The sequence below is a fragment of the Cervus elaphus genome, chromosome 25, assembly GCF_910594005.1.
Source record: "Cervus elaphus chromosome 25, mCerEla1.1, whole genome shotgun sequence".
Lineage (NCBI taxonomy): Eukaryota > Metazoa > Chordata > Mammalia > Artiodactyla > Cervidae > Cervus > Cervus elaphus.
Window position 1 is genome coordinate 43920316 of NC_057839.1, and position 19784 is coordinate 43940099.

At 37.7% G+C, this 19784-nt stretch overlaps 1 protein-coding gene across 5 annotated transcripts in view; it reads left to right on the top strand.

Moving 5' to 3' along the window:
• Window positions 1-19784, top strand: part of DROSHA (drosha ribonuclease III) — a 119419-nt gene that overhangs the window by 40393 nt on the left and 59242 nt on the right. For all 5 annotated transcript variants that reach the window (XM_043887468.1, XM_043887469.1, XM_043887471.1 and 2 more), the window contains 4 exons: window positions 2693-2764; window positions 4366-4447; window positions 5410-5484; window positions 14906-15075. In XM_043887468.1, the coding sequence (XP_043743403.1) occupies window positions 2693-2764; window positions 4366-4447; window positions 5410-5484; window positions 14906-15075 (399 nt within the window). The remainder of the gene's footprint in view (window positions 1-2692; window positions 2765-4365; window positions 4448-5409; window positions 5485-14905; window positions 15076-19784) is intronic.

Genomic DNA, 19784 nt, shown 5'->3' on the forward strand with positions numbered 1-19784 from the left:
GACATTAATATTTATAGCTGTGACACACGGCTCTGTCCTTCACACTCACATTTCAGATTGCGCATTGGACACACCCAACTTGATGTCCCCTCGGGTCCCTCACCCTCAACTTGGGCGAAACTGAACTGGTCATCTTCTCTACATACTGAGTTTAAGGGGCTTAGGGTTACACCCTGTGAATTTCCCTGTATTGATATCGTCCTGACCTATCTATTCCCTTAGACTAGAAACCTGGAAATTATCCTCTGTTCTCTCTTCTCTCTCATTTCCAGGTCAGCATGGTCACTGTGTATTTCCATCCCATCTCCTATGTCTAACATTCTTCCCCTTTGTTTTGGACTTTTCTTCATTCGGCTCCTGGACTGTTCCATTAGACTCCCGGTCTCTTGCCTTGCTCCTCTGTACGCCCTTCCCACCCTGTTTACACAGCAACCCATCCATGTGAAACTGTGTTGGTCTCTCACTTAAAGCACTTGAATGACTTCTTGTTGCCAAGAAGCTCTGAATCCTTAACCTAGTTTATAAGATCTGCAGAATATAGTTCATACTTTTTAGCATTTCCCTGTGTCTCTGTCTCCATGCGTTTTACTCCTGAAGAGCTAAATGACCTGTTTTGGCCCCAGCTCCTTTTTCTCTGACTTGCTGGAAACTAAATTCCTGTTCCTTAATGCACTGTGGCGACCTGGATGGGAAGGAAATAAAAAATGGAGGAGATACATGTGTATCTGTGACTGATTGGCTTTGCTGTACAGTAGAAACTAACACAACATTATAAAACAACTATACTCCAATAAAAATTAATTTAAAAGAATAAACAAATACCTTTTTCTTTCCCAATTAATTTTCTGGATGATCTGGAAAATTCCTTCTCATCTTTGAAGACTCAACTCAAATGTTACCTCCTCTTTGATTATTTTGTACTTTATACTATTCAATATTTTGCTTGTTTTTTCAATGGCCCTGACAGGTTGCACTGTATCATACTCTATTTATTCTTGTTTACATGCTTTTCTCTCAGATCCCCGCCTTTTTAAAAGACAGAGGGTGTGGCCTATTTTAGAGTATCTATGACTGTATTGGTTGTTAGTAATGTATTTTAAAACTCTGAACAATTGCAAAAATTATTCATAAACTATGCTCAAATATTTTTAAATGCTTGTAGGAAGAAAGAACTTAAAAATGATAGTGGCCTTAGCATGTCGCTTCAGCTGGTTTAGAACCCATTACCAACGAGAAAGTTGAAAATGGATCTCTTATTAAAGTTAATTATGAATTTCACTTAAATTAGCCACTATCCTTCAAAAAAAAAAAAAAAAAAAACACCTAAGAGCTAAACTTCATTTCTGAGAAAAAGATTTCCAGTAGATGGCATTGTAAGACTGTTTTTCTTACCATTCCTTTTGCTAGTGGAATTAAAATTTGTTTCTAATTACTGTGGTTTGTAAAAACGGTGACATTTATATAAAATCGTCCTATGGACAGATCGAGTGGCCAGAAAAGCCTGCTTAACACATCTCTAGGGCTTCTGAGTCTATTAGTTTCCCCAGCTACTCAGCCAAACCACTGTTCCAACCTCACACCCCTCCCTTTCTCAGTCCTCCGTTCATTCAAAAACATGCCTAGAGAAAACCTCTTAAATCTGGGCACTAGGCTGGTATCTGATGATACATTGGTAAAATGTGGATTTATTTCATCTGAGCTTTCTTTCATCTTCACACATACCCTGAGTATTAGGACAGATATTATTAGGACAGGTAATGAGATATGGATACCCTGGTGGCATAGAACTGGGGTCTGGAGCAAGGGTTTCTAATTCACCAGATACCTATTATCAGGTGGCACTCGTGGTAAAGAACCGACCTGCCAATACAGGAGATGTAAGAGACACATGTTTGATCCCTGGGTCAGGAAGATCCCCTGGAGGAGGACATGGCAACCCACTCCAGTACTCTCGCCTGGAGAAGCCTGTGGACAGAGGAGCCTGGTGGGCTATGGTCCATAGGGTCGCAAAGAGTCGGACATGACAGAGTGACTAAGGCACTTAACACGTATTACCTTAGGCAAAGTATCTGATCTTCTGTTTTTTGTTTCTTCCACCGTACACTAGGGAGAATAATTGTACCTATCTCACAGGATGGCTACATGAGTGACAGTATATGAAACAGTAGAACAGGGCCTGCCTAGCTAGTAAATGTTAGCTATTATTATTTTTATTGCCATGATTGCTTTTCCTCCAGAGCCAGAAAGGCAGCATGAGTTGTGTGTACTTCAGTGACTTATGAATCTGTAACTGATGAATTGTCAGCCCGCCATCCCGGATCTGCCTGAAGAGCTGAAGATTCTGAAAGGTTTTAAAAACCTGAGAGAAAGAAGTATTTGTGGTTTTATTAATTCTTTAGAGGCAATATATTTGGATTTAATGAGTTCTTGTCATGTTTGTGTTGCTGCTGCTAATACAGTTAATTAAACACCAACATTATGCAGGTTTCCTGTAGAGACCAGGTCAGCTGGGTTCTTGCATTAAAATCCAGCAGTTGTGGTCAAGCTTCATGTGCTGTATTGTTAGCAGCTTAGATTAAGGTGAAACTTTCTAATTTGGTTCATGGCCTTCTGGGTCAGGTAGCCAACACGTGTGCAGTGGTGAGCACAGGAAGGCATTTTGAAACTGACCCTCTCCTTCTTATTATTACAGATTCCACTGTGTAAAGTAATTAGATTCAACATAGACTACACGATTCATTTCATCGAAGAGATGATGCCTGAGGTAAGAGAGAAGATTCTTTAACAGCTTGATGCAGTTTGCTCTTTTGTTTATTCCACAGTTATATATCTTCAAAGCACTGAACTTGACCAGCTCTGGCTTTTTGCCATAAGGATACTCTTAAAGTATTGTGTTCACTGTTGAAAAAGACCAGTCAGACGTAACTGTAGTCAGATGTAGCTTTAGGAACGAGGTTAAAATTCAGGTCATTTTCCAACTTTTTGACCTATTTTTGAACCCGTTTCTCCTCCTGTGGCAGCTACTGAAAGTTACGTGATGGTAACTTTACATCTGTTTCTAGTTTGTTTTGGGTAAGGGACAGCTTTTGGTTACTGGTTGTTATCAGAGAGGAAATTAGAAAAGTGAAACTGAATCTGATAGCTGTTGGAATAATCTTATTCATTATCTCCAGTGACAAGATCAATGCTTGGTTCATTTTTCTTCCCATATATTTACATATTTTTCCTAATTGTTTTTCGCTGCGGATGCTCAGCAGCAGATTTATCTAAATATATGCAAGAGGTTTAAAATTCCAAAGCAAGATTAATGTGAATCTCAGAATGATTCATTGCCTGATCTTGACTTCAGTGGTGTCAACACATCACACTAAGAAATAACAACTAGACAGCAAACAAGCTTGCGCACTTAACGCTGTGTTGGAGTCGGGGTCGATCTCCTGAGCCCCTGGCCCCTCTTGCAAACCTTGTTTAACAGTGCGGCTCTGTCCAGGGCAGCACGGGGATCGATGAGCATGACACGCGTGCTTAGTTTGCACCTGTTTCATTCTGAGCAAGTCCTGTTAATTCTACCTGTCTTTCAAAAAGAATTAAGGAGAAAGGGCCGCCCCTTCATTCTTCAGCTCGGAAGGGCTTTTTGGCTTCCTTTTGATTTTTAAGGTCATAAGCCTTCATTTGCTATTGTAAAAGTTGATGACTTCTGGCGTGATCTCACGCAGGGTGATTTATGAACCCCAAGCAAAACAAGTAGGAGGAAGAATTATGAGACAAGTCTCACTTGCAGATATATCATCTGTTAAGCTTGTTTACAGCAGAAATTTTGGTACAAAGTTCTGTCGTTTTTCGTAGCCCTTTATTTGCCTTCATTAAGAGCTGGAACTTTTTGGGCATGGAGCCCTCTAATGTATGTTGACTTGGCAATAGTGATTGTGGGTGTGTTTGAGGGGTGGAGGTGAGCAGAGGTCAGGGGGAGTGGTGCTGGGGACAAATCTATCAGAGCTGGCTGTTCACTGTGTAATTTGAATTAACAGAAAGTCACTAAGAGATTCTGGTATGTTTTATAATTGGGTTAGAAAAATATGACATAAAAGAGACTTAGATTTTTAAATTTCACATCACTTTATTTGTACATTGAGAAGGGCCAAGCCCACATCTTCTTAGGAATTCTAATGACATTATTGCTTACTTCATTAATGTTTTAAGACACTGAGCTACTATAGGACAGTGGCCAAGTTTTTTAGGAAATTAAACTGTTTTAGTACAGTTGCAGTAGACACTTTTTAAAACACTTGACTAAAACAAGCTGAAGCATCAGTTAATATATAGTTGTAGTACTACAGTAATTTGGGTTTCTGGTTTATTTTTCAGAATTTTTGTGTGAAAGGACTTGAACTCTTTTCATTATTCCTATTCAGAGATATTTTGGAATTGTATGACTGGAATCTCAAAGGTAAATAGGATTTAAAGAAAAGTGTAGTGCTTGTGGGAGAATGTTGTGGTTTATGTGAAAACTCATAAAAAAGTGGGAGTACATAGTTGAAATTCCTCTCACTTTTGAATTGCAGGGAAGAGTTTATTATTCATAGACATGCTTCTTATCATTTGACATAAATGAGTTGTTATGGGTCTCATTTAACTACAGATGGACCATGTCCATTATGGAGGATTACCATTAATTGTTAAGTAACTGGTACCTAGGAAGATGGTATCAGTTATGTTGAGTAACTACCTTGATTTATCTGCATTGGGGAAATCTCATTAGTTAATATCTTAAGTCTGTTGGACTTTACTGTAATAAACTTCTTCCAAAATGACAGTTCATTAAAACAGAACTTTAGTTAACTCTTAAAACACACACACACTGTATGCTACATCAGTTCAAAACTTGATAATTGGTTCTTGGATAATAATTCACTTTTGTAAATGCCTCTATTCCATCAGACATTTATTTATTTATTTTTAAAACAGTGTGTTGATGAACGGCTTTTCAAACCAAATTTTGAATGGTATTTCTGTTTTTTCCCCCAGTTGTATTGATTAAAATGGGACACAGTGAAAACACAAGCATATTATATCATGCAATAGTTCAGTTATAACAAAAATCTTTGTATCTTTGAATTTCTAAAACTAGTTTTACTGTATATGCCATATACTGTATATATCCTTGGGGCTTTCATGCTTCCGTTTCTTTGGGGGGTCTCCTCACTGCAGTCTTCATGGGATGTTTGTGGCAGTTACCACGATTGGTTTAGCTATTGAGTTGAAGTGGGGGCAGTGTTTGTTATGTCCCTGCTTCTGTTGGTGTTGGTGTTTTTTTTTTAGTTATCATAAATCTCGGGAATTAAGTTTCAGTGTTTGTTTCTCAAGGCAGTTTTATTTATTTTTTCTTTCCTTTTCACTTGTTTGCTTTAGGTCCTTTGTTTGAAGACAGTCCTCCCTGCTGTCCAAGATTTCATTTCATGCCACGTTTTGTAAGATTTCTTCCAGGTAAATCTTTTGGCTTGTCAGTGACCTGGTGAGATAGGACATCTGAAAATAAGCTATTCTCCTTTCAATCTTTAGGGACAACTTTCCCACCTCAGACACTTAATTATCTACTTCTCAGGTGAGGCATGAAAATGTGACATTATACATGCTGATTTATACCCCTGCATAATTTATGATAGCCCCAAATTAGATAAGCAGTAGGAGAATTGATTTCAAACTTTTGAGAATCTACTTGATAAAATATCATGCAAGTATTAAAATTAAAATGGAAAAATGTGTGTGGCTTTAAAAAATGCATATAGTTAATTAGAAAACAATTTATGAAATTTAAAAAACAATATGATTATAACTATGCTAAAAATAACTGCAGTAATAGTTGTAGTAAGATAGTGGTATTGTGGAAACTTTTTTCTTTTTTGACATACGTTTATTCATTTTATACTGAAGAACAATTTATTCTCATGAAATTAAACATATATATAAGTAAATATATGACTGCTGTGTTTTTTAAAGCAATATTTTAACTGTTTTTAAAATTTTTGTCAAGAGGCTAGCTGTGAGATATGGCTTTGTATTTAGTATTTTTTTTTTTTAATGGTTGGGCTTTTAATGAGGTATTTGGATGCCTTTTTGTTTGTAAAATCTTCACCATCCCAAGTGAATTCTTCCCTGGAATCTCATTCTCGTGTCTCACTCCCTGGTGACATCCACTTATATTTCCAGTTTCTCATTTCCTTATTCCCTTTGCTTCTGCTTGAATCTTCTTTTTTCTCAATGTGTGCAGCCACCTTTCTTCGCTTTCCTGCTTCAGTCCTGTCCTCTGACTTCTGTCTCTCAGCTCTAGTGGCCTCAGCCCCTTGTACTAATAACCACCACCTTCTGCGGAAATGTCAGTTCGACCATTTGCCGTTTCTTCTCTGATATTGGGCCTCTCGGTGATACAGGAGAGAAAAAAAAAAGACTGCTGCAATAAATCTGTGGTTTATCATTACAGCTGGGGAGCTTTTCAGCGTGTCAGCTTTCTGCCCACATTTACGTACCAGCAGTTCACGAGTTCAGCCTCATGTTCATGCTCTCCTCCTCGTGAACATGGGGGAGCTCTTGCCTCCCCAGCCTCAGAGCCGCCCAGGAGCCTGCTGGATTCTGGGCTGTTCACAGCCTGGCTTTGCTGTGGCCTCCCACTGCCTCTTACATGTCCTCACCCCGCTGTAGCTGCTGCTGTCAGACCAAATCCAGTGGACACGCTTCAGTTGCATCTCCTCCCTGATGTGATACCTGGGCTTTTGGTGTGTTCTGCCTGCTGCGCGCTCCTTACTCGCCTTCTGGCTCTCTGATTCGTCCTTTGTGGCTTTTATCTCACTATTCATTCTAGTGTAGATTTTCCTCCAGCTTTTGTCCTTGATACCCTCTCCTCAGTCCACTCAGTCACAGTGGCTTATTTTAACATAGCATTAATCATATTTTTAGTATTGTTGTTAATGTTTGTTTGGAAAATGCATTCAAAACATTTTCCTTTGTATATCTGCATATTTTATTTCTTTTTGCCTTTATTTGTTTATTTTGTTTTTTTGGCTGTGCCACATAGAATATGGGATCCTAGTTCCCTGACGAGGAATGGAACCTGTGGCCCCCTTACCACCACCACTCCCCCTACCCCTTGCAGTGGAAGTATGGAGTCTTAACTACTGGACTGCCAGGGAAGTCCCCTGGTTTCATTTTATTGAGAGGTTCTTTTTTTTTTTCTTTTCAAGTGAATGAATCTATGATTTTGTAATGGAGCTTTAATGGTAAACTTATGAGAAAATGGTATTAGAGTGAGTTTGTTGAAAAGCCTTTCCTTTCTGTGTCTATCTGCCTCTAGGAATTTTATGACCAAACAAATCTCTAAGAGAATGTGGACACTTATTTTAAAATCATCTTAAAGAAAAATCCTATGTCGGGTATTTACTTTGTGGGATTTCAACTCTCACAAAATGTTTCTCGTAACTATGCAGGGATGACACTCAGGTTGTTGTAAAGAAAAAGATCTATTGGCTTATTTTTAAACAGAATTGACTTTTTCATTAGACTTCCTTTTGAAAATATACTTACTTAAAAAAAAAACTCAGAAGGATACAGAAAAATGCCTTTTTCTGTATAAAATGCAGTTTGTTATTGGATGGCAAATTACGGTTGATTCATTTTTCACAATATGACATCACTAAAAATCTTTAGAAAATGGTGAGTTCAAAATGATGTGTCCATTTTGATGTATATTTTCATTTTTTTCCCTTCATAACTTTTTTTCATGCTAGTCATCATACTGATACATGTTTTGCATCCTAATTTTTAGTAATTAATCCAGTAGATGGATATTTTTAAAGATCATGATATATAGTACCAAATTTCTTATCAAAAGAATCCCATCAGTTTATGTTGCTGTAAAAAAATGAATTATTAGTCTTCTTCACATTTTGGACTTTCTTTCTTTGCTTCCTTCCTTCCAACTGTAGCTCCATGAGGCTGAGGCATTAACAGTCTGTCTTGTATCAGTACTAATATATTCCTTGGCATATGTGCAGGGGCTCAGTAAATACTTGTTTACAGACTTTATTTAATTGGTTTTAAGAGTGCCTTAGTTAAATATTCATGTATTTTTTTTTATTAATGAGAGTTAATGTGGTTTTCACTCATTCTTTGGTATTGTCTCTCATTTTTGAAAAATAAACCTTTGATTGAAGTAGAACACAAATACTGAGAAGTGCACTTGTCATAAGACTCAATGAGTTTTCACCAAGTGAATATGACTGTGTACTCAGCACCTCACTCAAGGTTACCAGCATCGAAGAGCCCCTTTCTAGTCACCACCCGACTCCTTAAGGCAACCTCTATTCTGTCTTGAAAATACCATGTATTAGTTTTACCTGTTTTTGAATTATAAAAATTAGAATTGTATATATTTTTTGTTTCTATCTTCTTCTTCTTTTTGTTTTTGAAATACCTGTTATAGTTAACTGTAGTTGACACATTCTCATCGCTGTATAGCATTACACAGTGTGACTAAATTAAAATGTATTTAACCTGTCTGTGATTAATGGACATTTGTGTATTTTTAGTTTTTGACTCTTTCAGATAGCACGCATATGTTCACCAAACTCTTGTACGTGCCTTTTGATGAGCATATTTATGCTTTCCTACAGTGGATATATATCTAGGAGTGGAAATTCTGGATATTTTTATATTTTGCTTTGTAGTTACTTTCAAACATTTTCCAAAATGATGGTACCTTTTCACTGTCCCACGTGCAGTAAGAGTTCAAGTTATTCCACCTTTGCACCAATGCTTGGTGTTTTCCTTTCTTTTTCAAGTTAGCTAGTCTGATGAGCATCAGAGGTATCACAGTATGGTTTTAATTTTCATTTCCCTAATGAGTAATGAAATGGAGCACCATTTCATACATAGACCATTTCCTTCTTGACTTTTGTTTTTTTCCTTGTTGACTTTTGAAGTGCCTATTCAAGCCTTTAGTTCGTTTTTCTGTTGCTTTATTTGCCTTTTTCTCATTTATTTGTAGGTATTTTTATATATATTTATTATATGAATCTTTTGGCCAATATATGTATTGCCAATACCTTCTCTGTGATTGCTTTTTCACCATCTTAATGGTGATTTTTTGTGATGAACAGAAATTCTTAATTTTAATTCTTATTTTTCCTTTTTGCTTAGAGTTTTTTGTATCTTGTTTGTGAAAACTTTGCCTACCTCTAGGTCATCAAGATACTCTCCTATATTTTCTACAAATTTAGTCCTATAATCTGTCTCAACTTTATTTTTACAAATAACATAAGATATGGGTCAAGATTCATTATCTTCAATATGACATCCAGTTGACTAGCACCATTTATTGAAAAGACCATTCTTTCTTCACAAAATTGAAGTGTTACCTTTGCCCTTAATTGTGTCCACTCTGTGTGTGTACATATAAATAGTACAAAATGTATGAAGTAAAAAAGTGAACACCAGCTTCTAGATGTGTGAGAATAAGTAGGTGCTATAAATGGTTTGATTTGTATTTGTTTTAACCTATATAGAAAGAATTATACTTTTTTCTTTAAGTGAGATAACACTAAACATGTTACACAACTTGACCTTTTTACCCAGTTGTTTCAGACATCTTCCATATAAATACACTGAGAAGGAAATGGCAGCCCACCCACTCCAGTATTCTTGCCTGTAGAATCCCATAGACAGAAGAACCTGACAGGCTACAGTCTGTGGGGTCACAAGAGATGGACACGACTTAGCGACTAAACTACTACTACTAAAATTCGCATTGGAGAAGGAAATGGCAGCCCACTCCAGTATTCCTGTCTGGAGAATTCCATGGACAGAGGAGCCTGGCGGGCTGCAATCCGTGGGGTCACAGAGAGTCAAACACAACTATGTGACTAACACACACATATAAATACATTGCCTTAATTTTTAACACCTGTGTGGCATTCTATAGATGAATAGACATCGGGGGTTTTTTTGTTTTTTTTTTTCACAGTTCCTGTAGTCAGGAGTATTTTGGAAGTCTCTATTCCGCAACCCCCCCTCCCCACCCCATTACATGTAAATACTTCGGGTATAGTCTTATGCATCTCTCCTTTTGCATTTGTGTGTTTTTATAAGGTGGAGTTCTAGAGGTAATTATTTGTTAAGACAGTATGCACGTTTTAAATTTGGAAAGAGTTGGCCAAGTTTTCTCTAGAAAGGACACAGTTTGTAGTTCTAACCAGCATTTTTGACACCATCCTGCCAACACTGGGTTTCACTGGCATCTGATACATAAAAAGTTATCTCATTGTTGTTATTAATAGTTGCTTCTTACTTGAACTCCTGTGAGAATGAACAACTTTTATATAGTATTTCAGGTATTTCATGGTCCTCTTATTCTCATCGGCTTTTTGTTCGTAACAGTTTATTATAATATATAGATTGAAAGTTTATCAGTCATTACAATTTTTCTCTAGTTCCTCAGTTGACCTGCTTTGAAGTCAGCTGTCTCAGTTGCTTTATACAAATTTATCCAAAGTTTAGCTAATAGATTAAACCAAGGATTCTTCAGTACAGATCAGTTTATCAGAAGTCAAATCTCAGAACAACCAGTTTATTGATGTCATAAGAGTTTTCTCAAATTTTTGTTTCTTTCCTTATCCCTGCCTCCACCTTTAGTAGTCAGATAGTTGATACGAGCTCTCCTAGAGCCAGTTTAAGGTTTTATCTTGACTGTAGCCAGGGCTAGGGCAGGGCATAATTCAAGATAGAAAGACTGCACTTACAGGAAAGCCTGTTGATTGCTTATATCATTGCTGTAGTAAAGCTTTGAGAATCCCAAATCAATTTTGCAAATCAACTATCTAGCAGATTGATTTTTGGAAATTGTCTCATTTTGGAGAAGTAATTCTCTAGCTATGGCTCACAGAGGGCCAGAGAGGATGAGAGTATATCAGAATTCCCAGGAGGGAAGTGTAGTTTGGAAAAAGACATAAATTGATACAGTGTCTTAATCTAACTTTGTTTTTGGAGAGTTTAAAAAATTCTGTGCTATTAATAAAAGTTTTCAAAACTTAAGATTATATAAAGGTGTCTTCTAGGAATATTTGGGAGACATAATTATATGTCTGCATATAGGTAATGCAGTTATATAGTTATTCTCAGTGTAAGGAAAGACGGTATTGTATGTTTCTTAAAACTGAGTATTATACTCTTGAGAACTACTCATTTAACCAGTATATTCTTAACACAAATTCCCTAGCAAATTGCCCCTCCTCCCAATAACCATATAAATAATCAAGCAATATAAACTGAGAGAATTAAGTCTCTAAGAAACAGTTTATAAAGTCTGTCAGTTCATTAATGACTGTCCAGATTCATTCCCTGAAACACAAACTCCAGTTCTTCCCGAATAATGAGCCGTTGTCACAGTTCCAGTCCCAGCGCTGGCAGAATTCCTGCTAACCTTAGCTTACCCGCTCTAATTTCTCATTTATATCGGGTCCTATTTATCTCAGCCAACGAGATAAAGATTACTTCCTAGCCCTCAGTGACATAGTTCCATAAATCCTCAACATAAACATGTAGCAAAGCAGACAAACCAAAAGAGCCAATTCATTAACATTAGTAAATTCATGGCAGTCTGTGAGCAAGTGGCCACATTATTTATCTGCTACAGAAAGTCATCCCACAAATATTTCTGCAGTGTCCTTTTTGCCAAGCTGAGTGCAGGGGATGGAGCTCTTGCCCCATGGGCTCTGCGGGTCTCTCTAGTTCTGTCTACCTTTCCTTATATTCCTGTAAGGGTTTCACCTCATGTTATCTGTCCTGAGTTTCTACTTTTACACACCGGTAAATATCTATCTTTTTAGATTTTAGCTGTTTTTTAAAATATTTAGCAGTTTTCAGCATGGGTTTATAGTTTCTCCTTTAGTATTACCTCGTGCCTGATGTGTGTATGTTTTTAAAACATTCTTTCTAGTTCCATGCAGCTATAAAATTCCCCTCCCTCATCAGCTTCTTTGCACCCCAACTAGGTAGATGTGTTCTCAGAGCCCTTGGTGGCCTTCCTTCTTTATCTCGCAGATATTCTTCTCCTAAATTGGGCAGTGCCCTTGGTTTGCCGGTTTAAGTGTTCCTCCCTCTCAGTAGCTCTTTGAGTCTTTTTATTCTTTTCCCTTTAAATTCGGTGCCCTTAGTCCTTTTCCCGTTTATTTGAAGTGTCCTGAAGTTGGCCACTTGGAACCGTGGGGTGGCTTCCAGCACCAATGTGTACAGCTAGAGTTGCATATCTTTTCTCCTTCCAACCTTCCCAAATAAAAACTGAGTCTTCTTCTCTAATCCTTATAGCAAAACAACACTCTGCTCCTCTGATGTATCCTTATGAGCTCACAGTGCTCTTTACTAATCTTGCTGTGTTTTACCCTTTCCTTCGTTCCTAGAAGGCAGTTCAGTATGGCAGTTCTTCTGAGGGCTAGGTTTCCTTTATCCCTGCTGCTCCTTACGTTAACACATGCAAGTGTAAGTCAGCTTGCTCCGGCTTTAGAGGTCTCTTGTCTACCTGCTCACTTCAGCCTCCACCCCTCCTCAGAAGCAGAGATTACCATGGACTTAGACTGACCAAGGGGCATTATGATTTGCTGGGCTCCTTAGCAAAGAGGAAAACATCATTGATTGAGAAAGTCATGTCACATGCAGGCAGATTAAAATGTCTGTTGAGACAGAGTCTGAGAAATATGTCCTTAACCATGGAAGTTTGTTAATCAAAGGTGACTTGTAGTTTTAAGGCAGATGGTTTGTAATGAGGCATACCATTTTTTTTTTTACTGCTGTGACTAATAGTAAGAAGAGTAGACAGAACATGTCCTCATGTAGGTTGATTGTATTTTCTACTTTAGTTACTTCTTTTTTTTTTGAAAAGAGACTCAGTGTCTTTAATTAAGAGAACTCTTTTCAGAATATTACCTGCAAAGATTCCTCTAGGAACTGTTGTGATTAATCATCCTTAGCCAACTTGCTTCTTGAAGGCCTGGAGCTTATCTTTTTGTTTGTTTGTTTTTTTCCATAATTGTTACATGGGACCACTCAGAGCACGAAGCCCATGATGGTGAAAAACATGCTCTCATCTGAGACTGTGCTCTGTAAAGCTTTGCAAGATCTGATTTCCCTGCTGCCTCTCTTACATTCTCCTCCTCAATTTGCTCTATCCATGCCGGCCTCTTTGCAGTTCCTGGAACACATCAGTCCCACCTTTGGGCTTTGGCTATTTTTTCTACCAGAGACACTTCTCTCCCAGGTAGCCACATGGAGCTCCTCTGCTTCTTTCAAGTCTGTCAGATGGCAGCTTTTCAAAGACATCTTTCCTGACCACCCTTTTATGTATAGTTGCCCAGTTTGATCCGTTTTCAGAGCTCTCATCTCTGATCTATTATTAAGTAGTTGTTTTTTGTTGTCTCTTTCTCTCCTCTAGAATATAAGAGTTTCAGCTGTTTAGCACTGTGTTTCCTGGGCCAGCTACATAATAGGTGCTAGTAATTATTGAATGAATGAATGTATATTTAGATTCATAGATGAATGCATTCCTACAAATATAGTAGCCCTATAGCGGCAATGCCATTTAATTCCAGAGCAGCATCTGAGATAGAAAAACATAAATCAAAAAGAAATTTTGATCCTTACTGTCTTCTGTCTTAGAAGTGTAGGCCTAATCTTAGCCCATAGCAACTCAAATTAAAATCTTTTATCTTCTTCCATTTTCTAGTACCCTAGATTCCTTGGGTATCATAAACTCTTCTAGCACAAATAGAACCGTCTCATTGATGCCTGTCTGTCTCCAGCATCTTGGTCCCCTTGTTTCTCCATGAAGTGTTTGGCCCTATACTACTGCTTCTAACATGTCTTATGACCTCTGGGAGAGTAGCTATTGCTCTCTACACCATCAGGGCTCTTGTCCTTCCTTTGGATGGGACTAGGCAGAGAAAAGTTGGTTGTACGTACTGGTCAAGAAGCTAATAAACCCAGGACTTCCTTGACAGCCCAGTAGTTAAAACTCTGTGATTCCAGTGAAGAGGGCGTGAGTTCTGTCCCTGGTCAGGAAACTAAGAGCCCGTGTGTTATGCAGTGTGGCCCAAAAAAACAAAAGGTAAACCTAAAGAGAAGGCAGAAGCCTGTGAACCTGAAGTTAATGTGCATATTAGATGAATGGCTTTGCTTCATGAAGTACCAGATTAATTGAGTTTTTCCAAGGTACTTTATTTATGTTCTTTGTTGTTTTTAGCCTCTGTACTTGGTAATATATGCTTCTGTAAGTCTCAGAATACTTGGTATTTTTTCCATGTACTAACTCCATAATGATCTTCATGATATTGGTATAAGCTCTTTAGCTGTGTTCCTCATGGCAGGGGCAACACATTAGCACCAAAAAATTAGACTGTAATGCAACAATAGTTTATTGAAAACATCCATAAGTATCTCATAAAAACTTAGAATTTCCTTAAATCAGTAACGTCACTTTCATCTGTTACCCTATAAAGACTGACAAAATATTTAAAACATAACATGGTTCTGTATATTATAAACTATGGTTCTTTATACTAGGTAGTTATAAATTTATTTAGGTAGGCACCTTTTTTATATTCCTACCTCAGAAATGGAGCCTTTTATCATTTATAATGTTGTTGTTGCCATTTTCGTAAATGAGATGGTTTATGAGCCCTGTTCATCAGTGAAACAAATGGCTTGCCTATTATTTGGCACCTGGTTAAACAATGGTTTAACGATATAAATTCTAAACTACCTTTTTACAAATGCTCTTCTCTCATTGTCTTGTTTTTCCTTATTGGGTAGATGACTGGCTGTTAATTGAGTACTCTTGTTTTTCTCTCTCTCTCCACTGTCACCTAAGACGGGGGAAAAGAAGTGCTGTCCATGCACCAGATCCTACTTTACTTACTGCGCTGTAGCAAAGCCCTGGTTCCCGAAGAGGAGATTGCCAATATGCTTCAGTGGGAAGAACTTGAGTGGCAGAAATACGCAGAAGAATGCAAAGGCATGATCGTCACCAACCCTGGAGCGGTATGTGCTGGTGTTGATGGTCAGAGACTGAGTCACCTTCCCTTCAGGTTTGAGTGTTTCGTAAAAATGCTAACAGAACGTTTTTAAAGATTTAAGTACTCGTTGCTTCTTGTCCTTTGAGTAATTTTTTTTCCTTTAAATATTTAGTAAATAAGAAAAATATCATAATATAGGCATATTTGTAGGCATATATGTAGCCAGAAGAGTTGGTGATGGACAGGGAAGCCTGGCCCATTGGGTCTCAAAGAATCAGACATGACTGAGCAACTGAACTGAACTGAAGGCATGTTTAGTAGTAAATTCATCTGCTTAGTAGATTTATTCTTCTTGTTATGGAGAATTTTGAAGTTTTTAGATTATGTTTAGCTCTAATTTTATTCTGAGTATAAAAGTAATAGATCTTCTCTATAGATAATTAAAAAAAGAGAAAAACAGCCCAAAGAAGAGAAAAATTGCCCATAATTCCATTCTTCAGAGATGATACTATTCACTTTTCTAGTAAGACATATTTCATATTGTTTTGAAACAAAATTGGCATCATACTCTTAAATATTAATATTCAGACTTTTTCCTTCTTATCTTCCTCCAGGAACAACAAGCACAAAGTTGTTATTTTTCCTTCGTTTTACATTTCTTTAGGCATGTAATTTTAAAAACTGTTACTTAATTAACCCCCTATTATCAGGCACCTAAGTTGCTTCCAGATTTTTGCTATAGCAGATAATGCTGTATTGAATTTGTATGTGTGTGACTAAACAAGTTTTCCATATGTATGTATTTGTTTGAATGTATCCATTTAATTCCTTGAAGTATGCACATTTTTTAGGCTTTTGTTACTTCATAAATTACCTTCCAGAGGGTTGTAAAGTTCACACTCTGACCATTCCTTCATACTGCTTATACTAGTTTAGCAAAAAACTTGGTCAGTTTGGTAGGGAAAAAATAGATACTATTTAGCTCAGTTTTCTTTTTATTTTGGTTTCTAGCAAAACTTGATATTTTAAATGTTGATCGACCTTTAAAATTTTTCTTCTGATAATGGTTTATTGACATCCTTTGTCTAATTTTTATTTATGTTTTTTAAATTTATTGCTTTAAATTTTGCTTCTAATGTCCATTTTTAAAGTTAAAGCATAAAAATCAAAATCAGAGAATTAATAGATAGCTTGTTTTTTCTTCTGATAAAGAGCACACTGTTTTATTGTTAAATTTTTTTCCTCTAAAATATGTTATCGTTTCATAAAATATATTGGCATCTTATCCGTATAAAGTTTTGCAAAAGTGGAGAATTAAAATACTACTATGTAAAGAAACAGAATAATCTATTTAAACAAAGCTGTTGTTTAGAAAGGCTGCCAAATTGCTTAATAGCCTTGATTCATAAAAATAAAAACTCTAAATCAACTTTTTGTAGCATGACAGTAACATCTGCACAAACAAAATGTTGCTATTTGCAAATCAGACATTCCAGCTAATGCTGATTATTTTAAACAAATCTAGAAAGTGAAAGGGTTTAATAAAAATGTCTTTAAACCTGAAACTTGTTTAACACTGAAAAAGTTATACAATTTCTACTGTTATGTTGCTAAGCCACGCAGATAATTGTTAGAGTAAAGAGAAATACACAAAGTCATAGCACTATGAGAGTGTGACTGTGGATTTAATCTTTCTTCTTTTAAAGAGTTGCATGAATTTACGTTTCTCTGTTAGTTTTGTAGTTGAGTCAGAGGATGAGTGGGGGTGATGGTGGTGGGAGACATCCTTTTTTTTTTTTCCACTTATTTTTATTCTTTGGAGGCTAATTGCTTTACAATGTTGTAGTGGTTTTTGTCATACATTGACATGAATCAGCCATGGATTTACATGTATTCCCCATCCCGATCCCCCCTCCCACCTCCCTCTCCACCCGATTCCTCTGGGTCTTCCCAGTGCACCAGGCCTGAGCACTTGTCTCATGCATCCAGCCTGGGCTGGTGATCTGTTTCACCCTAGATAATATACGTGTTTCGATGCTGTTCTCTTGAAACATCAATCCCACTTCTGGGCATACACACCGAAGAAACCAGATCTGAAAGAGACACGTGCACCCCAATGTTCATCGCAGCACTGTTTATAATAGCCAGGACATGGAAGCAACCTAGATGCCCATCAGCAGATGAATGGATAAGGAAGCTGTGGTACATATACACCATGAAATCATTATACAGAGTGAAGTAAGCCAGAAAGATAAAGACCAATACAGTATATTAACACATATATATGGAATTTAGAAAGATGGTAACGATAACCCTATATGCAAAACAGAAAAAGAGACACAGATGTACAGAACAGAATTTTGGACTCTGTGGGAGAAGGCGAGGGTGGGATGTTTCAAGGGAGACATCCTTTTTACCTTGGTGGGTTGGCTTGAAGAATCTCATGATTTACTGTGGAAGCAGTTTTACCTGGGATTCCCTTCTATGGCATGGTTAAAATTTCCTGAACTCCTAGGATCAGTTGGAGAGCTTTTGAAAATACAAGAATGCCCTGATGGACCCCATTCCATGTACTCCAGATAATGGGGCTCAATGACCTATAGTTAAAACAATTCCCCAGTTGCTTCTGGTTTACTTATTGCTTGTTTTTGAGCCAGTGGCCTAGAGAATATTTACTCCCTTGCCATGATCATCATTCAGCTCAGTTGTTGAGGAACCACTACGTGAGCCCGGTGCTACTGAGATATATAGATTATATATGATGCTTGTCCAGCTGCAGACTTACAGCATATCCATATGAAAGGAGTCTGTGATGAATTATTGAATCAATGGACCAATCTCTGAAAAAGCCAGTCAGGAAAGCTTGTAGTGTTTGGTGAGATCACCAGGCCAGGCTCCCAGGAATGCTTCATAAACACTGCTGTGGTCTTTAAAGAATCAAGGAATTGTATAAGTCATTGGCACATTTGAATGAACATTCTTGAGTTGGTGTATGGCCAGTTTTGAAGATAATGAGGAAACCACAGGTTAGTCAGGGTGAAAGGTTTACGCTGGAAAGTAATTGGAAGTAAGAAAGGTAGGTTTGGGTGTCAAGCTTTGGGACATGTTTAAGGTAGTAGTTTTTGTTTGTTTGTTTTAGTAATTGCTATTTAGTCTTATTGCAGAGGAGAAAAATGTCCTGAAAAGTCAGTATCATGAAACATTCTTTCATTATATCTTGTTGAGAATAGGACAGAATAGACATGGTACTATATTTTGTCCTATGAAGTGCTTGCTTTGAAAGATTGCCCAGTGATAAGGATATTGGGGAATTTATTAAACATTTCAAATTGTTATGGTCCCATTAAGTACGTAATTGCTGCAGAATTTAAAATTAATCTCCCTCCCCAGGTACTTTGCCTCTGCTAGGGAACACTTTGGTCATTGGTGAGAATGTATTTTATTCTAATATAAAAATGGTATGATGGATACTGTAGGGTGTGGCCAAGTCTAGAACTTATTTCATCCCCTATCCCTCTATAAATAAGAGATAGTACAGATGTTTTAAAAGGCTTCCCTGGTGACTCAGATGGTTAAGAATCTTCCTGCAATGCATATCCCGGGGTCGGGAGGATCCCCCTGGAGAAGGGAATGGCTACCCACTCCAGTATTCTTTCCTGGAGAATTCCATGGACAGAGGAGCCTGGCAGGTTACAGCCCATGGGGTTGGAAAGAATTGGACACGACTGAGTGAGCGCACGCGTGTGCACACACACACACACACAAATATTTTAAATCACTGTCTCCTCTGTTGATACTATGTGTGCTAAGTCACTTCAGTTGTGTCCAACTCTTTGTGACCCTCTGAACTGCAGCCCACCAGGCTCCTCTGTCCATGAGATTCTGCAGGCAAGAGTATTGGTGTGGATTGCTGTGCCTTCCTTTAGGGGATTTTCCCTACACAGGGATCAAACCTGTGTCTCTTGCATCTCCTGCATTAACAGGTGGGTTCTTTACCACTAGTGCCACCTGGGAAACCCTGATACTATAGCATGGAGCCAAAGAGAAGCCCAGCATAATCTGGCCTGTGGTGACTGCAGAGGCAGGAAGGGACTTTAATTGTGGTCCTGGTAGGCAGAGAAGCATGAAAGAACATCAAAGGGTTTTGACTCAGAGGAGAGAACCTGGCCTTTTTGACCTAGTTATTAATTTTGAGAGCAAAGGTCAGCTTTTCAAGATACTAGTAAAATTTTGATTGTTAAATGACATTGAAATATTCCTTGAAGTCTAAGGTTTTTTGGTGTTTTTTTTTTTTTTTCACTAATATGGATGAATTTGCACAAATCTTTTTATTGAATAGTTTGTCACCTACTTGGACTACAGTTGTGGGTAGAGTGACCAGCTTGTCCCAGTTGCTGAGGGCTTTCCCAGTTTTAGCATTGAAATCCCTGTGTCTTGGACAAACCAGGCCAGTCATAGTTGTTGGGCATTACTGGGCAATACAAGTGAAGCTTATTAGCCTCCATGGGGATCAATTCTGTAGCCTCTAGCTCTGAAGCAACTGGGCCAAACACCCCCACAATCTTCTAGTCAGAATTTAGCTTCTAAAATTAGGGACTGCCCTGAGTGTTCAGTATAAGCAAGGAGTTGCTAAAACATACGCTCCACGATTTTACCATCTTTTCACAAACTTAAGCATTCAGGATGAAAGCTGTTTTACAAATGGATCCTCATACTTTAGTAACTTAAGAAGGA